Source organism: Poecile atricapillus, chromosome 5 (assembly GCF_030490865.1).
Source record: "Poecile atricapillus isolate bPoeAtr1 chromosome 5, bPoeAtr1.hap1, whole genome shotgun sequence".
NCBI classification, from domain to species: Eukaryota; Metazoa; Chordata; class Aves; order Passeriformes; family Paridae; genus Poecile; species Poecile atricapillus.
The window spans coordinates 22,792,469-22,805,942 of NC_081253.1; the positions used below are offsets into that span (position 1 = coordinate 22,792,469).

The 13,474-nt window shown below is 35.9% G+C and overlaps 1 protein-coding gene across 4 annotated transcripts in view; it reads left to right on the plus strand.

Annotated features, from left to right (window-relative positions):
- OSBPL6 (oxysterol binding protein like 6) overlaps positions 1–13,260 on the plus strand; it is a 97,690-nt gene extending 84,430 nt beyond the window's left edge. For 3 of the 4 annotated variants that reach the window (XM_058840159.1, XM_058840158.1, XM_058840160.1), the window contains 3 exons: positions 959–1,085; positions 1,626–1,748; positions 2,691–13,260. In XM_058840159.1, coding sequence (XP_058696142.1) covers positions 959–1,085; positions 1,626–1,748; positions 2,691–2,799 — 359 coding nt within the window. In that variant the 3' untranslated portion in view covers positions 2,800–13,260. The remainder of the gene's footprint in view (positions 1–958; positions 1,086–1,625; positions 1,749–2,690) is intronic. The other variant, XR_009277766.1, reaches the window with a different exon arrangement.
- Positions 13,261–13,474: the final 214 nt, after the last annotated feature.

The window sequence follows — 13,474 nt, forward strand, 5'->3', positions numbered from 1 at the left end:
AAACTTTGTGAAGCTGGTTTTAACCTTCATTTTAAATACACAAAATAATACTAGAGAAATTAAAATCCCTGTCTAGACAAACGACAATTTACATGAGTTTTTAATAATGGTAAATGGAAATGTTCTTAAAGGGCATAATGCTTTACATCTCAATCTGACTCCTGGTCTGATGTGCTGGGACCTTGGGGTCAACAGAAGAATAAAATTAAGAAAAAAATTCAGCATCTGGGTTGGCCTGTCTGTCTTCTTACAGAGAGCAGGGTAACTTTTTTTGGATTAAAAAAAGAAAACAAATGGGGTTTATTGAGTTTGTTGTCTTAATGCTTTATTAGCCTAAAGGATTGATCTTCAGAGATGGTGACCACCTGGGACTTTCAGGATCTGATTTCAACTTCCTGCTTCTTAGAGGCCTGAGTTGAATTAGTCATCCTTTGCATCTGTATCTTTCATGCATGCATTATCCAGGAATTATTGTTCTTAGAATTCTGAATTCTACTTTGTATTTATGGTGTTTTAAACCCTACTTTGCACCCTGCTCTCTGTGATGTCTGTTCTGACTCCCTGCAGTGGTGAATCAGTCTGTGAGTGTGTGCTAAGTTCCAAAATGAACTCTAAAGATCAGTTAGGGTTAGGTTTCAGACAGACATTTGATAAGCCCACTTTCTGGGCTACAGGAAACTGTTTTTAACTTTAAAATCTTGAAAACATTAGTTTTTGTTTCAAATGGAAGGAAGATCATAAAAGTTGTGAATCTATTAACATGCAATTACAATCTCTGCAGGATAAGCAGTTGATATTTAGTGAATTTTGTTTCACCTAGAGAATAGCTTTTGATGCTTTTTAATTATAAGAGTAAAATATATTAATTATTTTCTGTTAAAAGTTTACAAATAAAGGCATCTCTTGCATATTTAGAGTAATAGCTTACAAAGCTTTTTTCTTTGTCTTATGTATTCAGGCTCCATGCCAACCAATTATGAGCGTTATTATGGCTTCACAAGGTTTGCTATTGAGCTCAATGAATTAGATCCTTTACTGAAAGATCTTCTTCCTGCAACAGATGCACGATTCAGGCCAGATCAAAGGCAAGAATGCTTATTTATATATTTAATATTTGGTGGACTCAAGGCTGAGTTCTGCTGAGTCTTGAATTTTGTCTGTATCTTCACTGCTCTCTGAATTAAGATGTGGAGGATTCTGCTAGTAGGGAAGATAGTATTGTACTCAAATTTCTGCTTAACCCAGCTGAGGGAAATTAGAAAGCTTCTTGTTGATGCTGTAGAGCTATAGTGCAACCTCGGGGCAGATTCCTCATGACAAACTGAAAAACAGGCTCTGAAATGCTGTCCACTTCTGCTGTGGTGTGGAAACAGCACTAATTCCCTCCAAATTCTCAGTTCATAGTCCTTCAGTGTTTGTGATCTGCTGAAGCTGCTGAACAAAGCTTGTGCCTTAGGCTGTAGGTCAGGTACGTGTAGCTGGGGAGTCGCATCTCAGGCTGGATCTGAAAGTACAGCACCAGCAGCACACTTGGCTTCTGCTTGTCTTTTGTGATGATTGGTGCTGGAAAATCCCTTGGACTAGACACTGTGTGATTGCTATAGGGCCTGCTGTTATTCCTACAGGCTTCTGGAGGAAGGAAATATAGAAGCAGCAGCATCTGAGAAACAAAGAATAGAGGAACTCCAGAGAGCTCGGAGGAGGTACATGGAAGAAAACGGCATTGAATATGTACCCAAATTTTTTAAGTGAGTCTATTCATTTGAGTACTAAGTCTCTGTTTCCTATCATGTAACTGGATGAAGTACTACAAGAATTACCACCAACACAGATTGATAATCATGCAGGCGTAGAAAGTTGCAATTTTAAGATAATAAGATATCTGATACCTGCTTCTTGGAAGCTATTTCTACACAGTTAAGCTCCATAATTAAATTATTGTTTTCTCATAATGGGCCTCAGCTATACAAGCCTTCCTACTGCAGTGGAATTAGAAGTATAATATTAGGATCTAAGATTTAACTAGGGTCTTTTTTAAATCCATTGCATAGACAAGTAGTACAGTGTGACCTGAACAGTAACATCATACATACATATATATATATTACATGTATATATAAATGTATATGTATACACTTAAAATGAATTGATTTTTCAATGATGGTGTTGTTTTGTTGGCCATTTTTTAATTAAGCATTCTTCTGAAATAAGGACTAGTCATGCCAAGTAGCCTCATGTCTAACATTGGGAATTAAAAGTGGAAGGACTGAACATGCTTGATGCAGTTGTAGCATAATGTAAGCAAAATGCAGAGAAGACAAAAAATTTAAATGGTTAAAGGCTTATATTCTGCAAGCTGTATCTATTGGATAATCCCCTTCACATAATCAGAATCTGTAGTGGACAAAGGGGTTTTATGTGGCTCTTAAGATCTGCTCGCACAGATCAAACAACAGATTTTTAGTCTCAGCTGTTTTCTCTGTCTTCTGCTTTTGATATAGATAGAGGTTGATTTTTTGTTTTTAAATTCCTGGCTGTTCTTGTGTCTCTTAGAAATATGAAATTTGATTTAATATTGGACTAGATCAAAGAAGTGTGGAATTTGATTTTATATTACATAAGAGCAATATCTATGGTCAAAACTTTTTTCATCTCTTTATCTCTCTTTTTTTTTCCTTCTCTTTCTACAGAAAAGTTATTGACGCTAATCAAAGAGAAGCCTGGGTTACCAATGAAACCTACTGGGAACTGCGAAAGGATCCTGGTTTTAGTAAAGTAGACATTCCCGTACTCTGGTAAACTGAGAATGTAGACCTAGTAAACATATCACTCTGAAGAAAAAAAATAACTATGCACAATATGTTTCCTATAGCTAAGCGTGGTTTGTGGGTCTACAGAACAACCATATCATACGCATTTATATTCATCTTTATAATGGACTTTTGGAAGTGCATTAGACCAGGCCCCTGACCACTTCTGGATCTTTCTAATTTTGCAGCAGCCATCAAAACTGAAAAAAAAAAAAAAAAAAAAAAAAGGAAATAAAAATCTTTTAAAGTTTCATACAATGAAAGCTCAGAAATAAAGAAGCAGATGAGTTATCCAAAGTCACTCGGAAGAGGTGGTAAGCGCAAAACTGAAACCGGTGCTTTAAACAGACATTAAGAGTAATACAATTTAAATTAAAAAAAAAAAAAAGAAAAAAAAAGAGAAAAAAATCCATTTTGTTCCAACTATTTTTGTTAAAAACTCTTGGGTCACAACACTGTCATTTCTGGCTTCACAGGTTAGTCCTTTGGTGTGATGTGCTTGGACTGGCCTTTGTCAAAAAGATATGCTTTTCCGGAAGCTGTTCCCATTCATATGCCATTGTTCATGCCTTAACAAAGTATGAAGATGTACATTAAGTAATTTTAAAATATCTATGCTTAGGCTTGTGTGAAGAGCAGATTTTTAAAGCTCTAGAATTTTATCACAATATAAATACTGGAAGACCTGCATTATTTGAAGTCAAAAGATAACCAAACATCTGACTGTATTTCAAAGGAATGAGATCTACTGTACATGCTGTAGCTTTGGGATGCTGACTGTATAATCAGACTGAAAAGAAACTGCTGGCTGGTTGAATTTCAATTTTGGTAAATGCATATGAGTTGCTGGTCAGATAGTTCATATTCTAAATGACTGATGCTAAGATGCAGTCATCACATTTAGTACTGGCTGGACATAGGCCTCTCAGTGAATCTCATTTTCCCATAGCTGTTTATACAATTAGAAATCCCTGAAGCTTTGCAACAGTGTTAAAAGCACAGAAAGATTTCATGTGAAGGTCTCTGGCTTCTCTCCAGAAGCTGGATAGTACTGTACATGTAACTGTTTTCTGCCACACACAATGTTTATTTTCCTGGCTCTGTTTTTCCCCCATCCACTTTTCTTATCTAAATTTATGTTTGAGAGTATGGCAGAGGCCCCCACGTGTTATAGCTAACAACTTCTGCTTGCCAAAACAGCTTTTGTGCAAAATACACTTTACATTTTTTCATACATTTTTTGATTAAAAACAAAGTCTCTTATGTGTTGCTAAGCCTCAGTTAATATAAGTGGGAGAAGACTTGGCACTTTCTATTGGAAAATCTCTGAAACATTAAACAGTAGGAGGGCAGATCTTAGTAGAAGAAAAAACAGTAATTTATTAGGTAAGAGCTACATTCCATGTGGTATGATCTAGTCTTCCATTTGTGCATGTGTTGGTGGGATGTATACATCCCACCAGTGATGATAGGTTAGATTTCATGCACAGACTCTGTATTCCTTTCTGCCCATACATAACATACAATTTTTCTATTTAAGATTGATTCCAGTCCTGAGACCAAAAATAAAATTACTAGATAGGTATGTGATCTGCCAGCAGAGCTACTTGAACAGTTGTCAGTGCATTACTACACATCCCCAGCTCTCAGCCTGCTGGTCCCTATACAACTGAGATTGCTTTGGTTATTTAATATTAATTTAGTTCTCCCTGTTGGTTGTATAGCAAAGTAACTAGCAGGCCAACTAGCTGCTAATCAGTTCCAATTTCTTCACATAGTTCTGTTATCAGAAAGAACTATGAAAACCTACAGAAAATATTAAGTAGACTTTTCATGAATTGTGAATGCTCATGAATTTTTTATAGAAATTTGGTATAAAAGTCCCTGTGTAGATTAATGGGATTTCTTCCAAAGAAAATTTTAAGTCATTCAAAGAATGTTATCTTTCTCTTTCCTAGCTGAACCTAGTCTGTTTTATTCTTATTGTAGCTCTGCAATTTTTATTATAAGAAAATGCAAATACATCAAAGTTGGCTTTTTAAATAATATTGGTTAAGGTCATCCTACTTGCTTAAATAATATTGCAATAGGAATCAAATTGGCACATTGCGTGTAAAACAGCAATTAATTATTCTATGTAGTTTTCCTTAAAGCAAACTCTATTAAATATTTGCCCATCTTTTGCTCCAGTCTTTGTGTGCAGTTCACCGTGATATTAGGAAGTATTATGTGTGTATGACTGCAAGCACATTTGAGGGACAGAACTGCAGATCCTCAAATCTTTAATTTAAATACAGAAAGAAGGTCTTTAGTTTTACAGCATTCTGGCAGAGCTCTGTGAATGCCATTATTTGTGACACAAACTGAAACTTGGTGGACACTAAAAATGCTGTCACTGAATTGTTTTTTACAGTTGCTTATTTGACACTCATTTAAAGAAAAATAATGCTAATATTTTTAAAAATCTAGAAAATCTGTGATATGCTAAATCTTTCTATTGAAGGCACTTTCTAAGCCAAGTGGATGTTAAATTAGTTAATTAGTAAGTAGAAAAGACACAAAATGATGCAACACAAGATATTTGCATTCTATGTCAGAAATTAAAAAGTTCAAGCAGATGTACCATTAAGCAGTTTCTTGTAATGCAGAATTCTCTGTATTCTCTGTATTCTCTAAATCTGTTATTGCATTTTTTCTCTAACATCATGGAATATTTTGTGCTGTTTCTAAAGTGGATAGGTACAGGGCTTCTATCCAAATTATAATTTTTAGTCAACCTGTGACGTTTCATTAAGTGAGAGAGGATGGTGAGTTTTCCCCACCCCCTGCCCATGTCGTGCAGAACTGAGTATCCCATTCTGCAAAGAGAGTGACCCACTGGCTGTTTTGCAGCCTGGCACCTTTTGCAAATGCCTGCTGGTTTTTGGCAGGGCTGCTGCTTAGACATCTCTTTGCAGCACGTGGGATTTTTCCGCTCCAGGAGCAGACTTTTTCACTCCTATTGAACCTCGTGAAGTGTTTCCTGGCCCAGTCCTCAAGCTGAGCAGTGTCCTTCTGCTTGAAGCTTTGCCATTTGGCATGCAATCTCGTCCCCCTAATTTGATGTCGTCTCTGAACTAGTTATCATGTAGTCTTATGTCCCTGAGCAGGTCACTGGTGAGATGTTGATTGACATGGCCACAGAACTGACCCCTGCAGGGCTGTCCTCATTGCTGGCTGCCAGCAGGGCACAAACCACTGATCAGTGAGTGCCCTTCAAGCCTGGGATTCAAGCAGTTTTCGGCCTAACTCACTGCATTCATCTAGGCAGTATTTCCTTTTGGAAGGCATGAAAAATGCTATCCAACTCAGTAGATTTAATTGCTATACGCTTGGTAAGTGTTGAAAATTAGTGTAAATCATTTGACATGTAAAACTTTTTATGCCATTTGAGAGGTTCTTTTGGTTCAAAGACAAATGCTTTTCCCCTGTGTTTTCTCAAAACACTTATTTCTGTATAAAAATACACAATACTTATGCTTTAGTTTCACAATAATGAGCTGTACTTTCTATTAATATTTTTAAAGTGTACCTTAATTTCTTCCTTCTTCTGGTACTTTGGATATGATAAGGTAATAGTAGCTATTTTCATCAAATGCAATGTCTTAAAAGATTTAAATAGCTTCATTCTTATTTTAGATTAGTATTATTGAGATGGCAGAGTTTCGGCATATTAGAAATTTTTATCTCACAGGAAGACAATTTGAGTTAATTTTCACGAAGTATCACCGTGATTAAAAAGTCATCTAGGCACCCATTCTAATTTTAGACAGATGTAAGTTTCTTCTTTGTATTTGGCTTTAAAAGTGCAATTCCCACTACAATACTCTTCATCATACAAATAATGTTACCCTTCTTTTTTCTCCTTTTGAACTTCTGACTGAATAAGCCCATGTGGCACCTGTGGGTTTTATGTGAGTAACACGCCAGGCATATGTCAAGTACTGCAGTATGGAAACATGGCGCAGTGTTGAAAGATACTATCCTTAATTCCCTACTGAGCACTGCCAGTGCTTTTTGCAAACAAACTACACAAACCTTAAGGCAAACCAGGAGCTAGCGCTGGTCCTGCCCCCATGGGCACCTGTGAGCACCTTGCATCTGGGCCATGTCCTCTGTTCCCCCTGCAGGGAATGGGATTTTCTCACCTCTCACCACTGGAGCTCAGCACAGTTGCAGTCTTACACTGAGCTTCATCCTCAAAAAAATCAAAATTTTTAGAAATGCCCTGGAGGGGAGGAGAGGTTAATTTGCAATTGCACAATAACCAAGAGGGCTGAATATATCCATTCTCTGTTTTGCAAAACTTGCTCTCACTAGTAAAGGCCTGTTAGTATAGGGAAGGTAGGTGTGCTCTCCTTGTTTTACAGGAATTTAGACATTGTCTGGTGCAACAATAAACAATAGCTATTTTACATGTGTTTGCTGCAGTTGAAATCTGAGGAATGAACATTTTTAGATGCCATTAGCAATAATGGAGCTGCATAATTAAAGCAAAGGAGAGTTTTTCAGATTAAATCCATCTGAAAGTGTATCTGTATTCATATGCTAAAATGTTAGGAGGGGTTAAGCTAGAGAGTTTTGCTCACCTGGGGGAATAAGATTAATATTGACAGAAGTGTATCAGAAACACTGGAATGGCCTCACTGGTAACCTTGTGTTATAAACAGACCCATGAGAAAGCTAAGGACATTTGCTATGTCATAACCACTTACCTTGGCAGCTACTGGGGCTGAAAAACACTACCTTTTTTTTTTTTTTCTGTCTGTCATTGAGTAACAGTCACCAAAACTGTGTAAAACTTGAATTTACGCTTCAGTATGTATATTGATAATTTTGAGGTATATTTAATATAAAAAGCAGTATAATTTTCTACTTCACCATTCCTGGTTACATTTATGGCAATACGGATACCAGTCAGTATTTTCATGAAGAAAGGGGTCTTGGTTGTTTTTTTTTTCTTCTTTTTTTTTTTTTTTTTTTTAACATGGAAGAATCTAGACTGTGTTAATAAATGATTATTCCTGGTGAGAGTATCTCCATAAGCTTCATTACAACAGGGACTGGCACCCAGGAGAATGCTGCAAATCTGAGTAAGGTCAGAGAAATTGCACATTTACAGCAATTTATCTTATTTTTATGTTATATATTGTAAGGAATCTACTTACAAAATCAGATATATTATTTACTCTTAAACTAGGGTACATAAAACTTTTATTCATTGGCTTTAGCATAAACTATATGTTATTTCCATTAAACTGAGAAGGATTTTTATACAGTTTCTTGCAAGTTTAAAAAGTAATATTGATGTACTTGTGTTTTATATACCAGCCTACTCCTTTGTCAAATTTTGTGGCACTATAAACTCATCATCTCTATTTCTTTTTAATTTATTTTTTTTTTAACTTTCCTTGCAATCTTTGTCAAACCTCAGAAAAGAAAGGCAAGGGAGAGACAACAATGCAGAATGGTAAAACTAGTCACAGAAGCTCTGTTGATGTGAGATGTAACAAAACAGAAAGTTTTCTAACTTGTAGGAATTAAAATGTCAGCAGAGCTGCTGAATTTGTTTCAGGCTGGTTATCATAATACCATTTTTCTTTCCACTGATCCATGACAGCATGAAAAAGGGGAGGATTGGAAACATTTGCTCAGAATTAATGCTGAAGGTGAAGTTTTTACTCCTTTTATAAATAAAAAATGACTGTAGCCAGCATTTGGCTGAAGATGTCTTGGTAACGTGGACAAGAAAGAGAGTTACATAGTCTGAATATAATCAGCAGTGTGTAATATGTTCTTTCTGACCTATGAATAATTCATTGAAGTATGGTAAAGCTACTTATTGGTACTCCTGGAGTAATGATTCAGACATCTGTGAAACACTAAAATGTATTTTCATATTGACTGCTACTTTTAGTGGTCTGCATTAATGTCAGAGGATATCTTATGCTGATGTATAATGTTGTTCACCCAGAACATTAGGTGTGCAAAATGGGAAGAGATGAGGAAATTCCTTCAGAAATTCAGGAGTGGGTAAATTCTCTGAGAATCAAAATAACGTGCTCTACAAGAGCAGAACACTGTGGCAAATATTCAGCCAGAACTGTTCTTCACTGAGCTACTTGCTTCTGGTGCCAGTCGGTGTAGTCACACATGCAACCTCTCGTTCTGAAATTGCATCTATTTTTAGGATTATGTTTCTGTCCCAAGGCTTGCTATGTCATGTCCACCAAAAGCAATCAGTGGTTGAGTCAGGACTGCCAACTCAGATTTCTTGTCTAGTCGTTCTGTGCTAAATGTTCCCTCTTTCTTTATTAAAGTCACCTGAACAAGGAATATTAGGGTAATATTAACAGTGAATACATGGTTAATCGTCAGTATTTTCCACAGAAAGGAAAATTCAGAATAGCTTCTTTAACTATGTGGAAGAAATACAGATGAGTTCTTCTATTATACTTGTGTTTGCTTATTACTTTATAAAATATTTTGGGACTGGATCACAATAAGTATATTAAAATGACTTCATCCCCTGTCTTGAAGTCGACATTGAAAATTGTCATTCCAATTTGATATTAAAAAATAAGTCTATTAAGTTTTTGAAATAAGTGCTACGGTATTCTTTAGTAGTTGAGATACAGTGTAGCAAATTGAGACCACAATAAATTTTATTTTCTGCTGAGTCTCACAGAAGACCTGACTGAGCAGAAAAATAAGTGCTGATGAATGTGTTTTGTTATGCAGGCAAAAATGCAAAATGACAACTTCTACCTTAGTAAGCTTTCTAATTAGCAAAGACACTGTTCTTGTTCTTTCTTAATAATTTCTAGACTATTTATTTTCAAACATTTTTTCCACACTAAGAATTAATCCCATGAAGTTATAGTTTTAAAAGGTAAACCATGTTTGGAATTCTGCAGATATGAAGGGTGGTGTTCATGTCATGCTAAACGTCCACTTCTCAGGGTGGCCACTAAAATTTCACCCTCAGGCCAAAAATAAATATCAGTGGGCTTTTCCAGTGAGATTCTTCTTTGTATATGGATTTGGGTCTATGTTACATACTGTAAAATAAGTAAGAAATCAAGCTGCCAGCATCTGATGTCTGAAATATGTTTCTTCCCCAGAATTGCATAGCAGACTACCTGTTCTTTATCTGTTACGGCTAGATTGTCTTTTATTTAGCACATGAAAATGAAAATTTCATAAAATGGAACTGCTGTAGCATCAAGAAAGATTATTATAATAATTCTGTACTACAATCATAGTTCTGTCATGTATATTTTATCTGTTGCAACTAGTAGCAAGACTCTTCTCTGGGTCTCTATCTACTTTTCTTTGTATAATTAACTGGTGAATTATAATTTCTCAATATTTCAACAGCAAAGAATTCTGTATTTTCTCTCAGTTTTGCACAAAGCTAATATAAATTGGGAATAGTGTCACACCTTTTTGGGTGTGATCACATCCCAAGCGCACATGTATGAAATGTTGTAAATGTTAGTATTTTTACCTTGCTCAAATTCTGAGCATGCCATTAGAAGAGTAAGGTTTAGATTAGTTGTCGTTTTTATACTGCCTTACTGAGCTTCTTTGCTTTTAGCAACCTTTCAGGTGGTAGATTGTGCTGTGCCAATTCTTTGCTGGCCAAAATATCAGAACCTAAGCAGCTTAAAGAGCATTCTTTGCTGACTGCTGGTATCCATGTATTTATTCTGGAAAAAAACAAGCAAAATAAACCATTTCTGTTGTTTCCTTGTGCACCTCCTTGGGTAGCTTACCTGTGAATGGAGATCCTCAGAGTCTTTCTACTCTGATTATACTATTATTTCAGGTACAAAGGCAAGCAGAAACTTGCTTTGTGGTTTTTAAGATGAATTTAAAGGCAAAAAGTTGCTTTTTAGAAGTGTAATGTATTTAGCCAGTGCTGCTTTTGAGTAGTAGATAGTGTCTGTTTTAAAGGGAAATAACAGACTTTATGGAGGAAAGGGTATGTGTTCTTAGATGCACCAGATAAATTTTTTCTATTGCTTTCAAACAACAGAAAAAAATTTAAGGAAAAGAAAGATAGTGAGAAGCATTTATTTTTACCTAGATACCCAAATGTTGTAGAATGCATTGTTTTTTGAATACTTCAGTATTAAATCTCATATGCAGCACTCCCAATTTTATACTCAATAGTTTGCTGTGGACTTCCATAATGAGATGACAAAGAATAGGATACTGGAAAAAAAAATCAGTACCATAATTTCTAAGTAACTCTAAGTAATAGAAAATTAATTTTCAGATATATGTAGTGAAAATTATATAAGCTACTTATAGTAACACAATTTTTAAAAGAATAAGTTTGGACCTTTGTAGTATATTCAGTAATTTAACATTAAAAAAAATATTGTTAATGGTTCTTGATTGATTTCCTGCAAATGCATTCATCTCTTCATGACTATTCACAGGTTTCGGATGTCTTCATGATGATTCTTCTTTACATCTTATTAATTCTGATTTCAAATATGGGCTGATTATGCCTAAAAAAGTGATTTTATTGCTTATGGTTAGTAAATATCAGCAGCAGAGGAGCAATAAAGAAAGATGTGATTTGTGTATTCCAAACCTGTAGACTTTTATTGCACTGCAGGAGTTAATCAACAGCGCACATGAGATTTTTTTTCCTGTTCCATCTGCTTGGACTCTGACGTTACACAGGCATCAATGTGTTCTTAGCATTTACATTGCACACAGTTCTCATTTAAATCAGTTTGAAAGTGTAGATGCTTAAGTTCAAACAAAATCACTTTACAGTGACATTCCTAAGAAAACAATGCACTGGCTTACCTGGTTACCCCAGGTTTTGTAGCACTTGATTTCTAATTCCTACATGCTTAAACAAATGAGCACCTCCGCAGAGGCCGAGCTGCTGTTGGTACTCCATTCTCTGTTGAACCCAGTGAGCTTCCAGGTGAGTGGATGATCTAGCTGCCCAAATCTATTTCAGCTGTAGGCCTAATGTGCAGTTAAGCCTAGGTATTCAACTAGTTGCCCTTAAGGTTAATTTTGAACATGTGCGCCGTGTTGTGGAAGATAAAATGTGTGAATACAGTTGGTTTGACTGCTTGCCACTCCGAGCAATATATTTGACTTTCCTTTGACTCTCTTGCGTTTTGGAACCTTATTCTGGAGCTTGTAGTTTTTAAAAACAAGTTATCTTCATGTCTCTGCAAAGCTCAATTAGGTATGACATTTGGAATAAAGAACAGTACATTAAACAATTACAGTTTATCATATTATGTCTCATTCTGGCAAGTTTAATCGTAAGAATATTTGCAATCTCTGTTCCTGTTTCCCTATACTTTCCCCAGGATGGTGCCAGCCCAGAGCTGAGGGTTGCTAGTACTGTATGCCAGTCAAAAAAAAGGAGTCTAATCTTTCTGATTTGTGGAGCAGGGTGTGGCAGAGTAGGAGCACGCTCTTAATCTTAGCCCGGAAAAGGATGAATGTGAGAAAGTGCCTCTCTCCGTCTAGGCTTTAGCACATACGTAGAACTGCTTTCTTTTGGTATTTTGAGTTCTCTGGCTACTTCTGAGATTAAGCCTAGCCAGAAAAAAGCAGTAGTAAAACAGTTTTAAGTTTCCATGTGATGCAGCTGCAACACTTAATCTGTGTCTTTGCACTTGTAAGTTGGTTTTGAACGTACTGTTGTAGTAATCCAGAGAGCAGATGAGGCCTCACACTGACTACCTCTCATGCAATAAAACCCAAGCTCATTCAGTAGTTAATGTTGATTACAGTTGAGCATCCTTTGGCCACATGATTCAGGGAGGTGGTAGTGGGGGGAATAGTAAAGAAGAAATAATAATAAAGACTTTATTCCAGTGATATATGTGGTACACTTGATACCCATAACACCAACTCCAACTGAAGGAGGTCCTACAGCTTCTGGTAGGAAATAAAAGGTGAATTTGGCTATGCTATAGTTTTTGTTGTGCTCTAAAATGTAACAAAAGATGTCATCTGTTTCCTTCAGGCTAAGTCAGATTCTCCAGGATATTATGTCCAAATCATACACACAATTCTAATTTTTGAGGAAACACGATGCTCTTTTACCTGTTGCAATGTAATTGGATAATGCATGTACAAATGACTTGTGTAGCCTGCCAATGAATGTTGCTAATGCCTTACCAAAAAAAAAAAAAAAAAAGATAAAGCATATTTTTTGTATTTTTTTTTCCTCAGAGGCAAATCCAAACAATGCTAGATTTGGGAAACTGTTTACTGAAAAGCATTTTCTAATAGATCTCTGAAGAAGTGCAATTGTATAATTACTATTGTTCAGTGCATACAGTACATTGTCTCCATCACTCTGTACACTGCTGCTATTAGTGCTTGTTCTAATAAATCTTAATGTACACTGTTTAAACTGCTGGCATCTGTGTTCTGATTTATTAATATAAGAAACACTTGAGGCAATGGTTCTTGAGTAAACTATTTGTAACTAGTTAGATTAACTGATTATTAATCATAAAATTCTTAATACATATTTTACAGATCTATTTTGAAGAAGTGGGTGATAGGGGCAGCAAAAGCACTGAATCAGTGGCTTTTCCTTTCTAACCTTTTTCCACTGCAGGAAT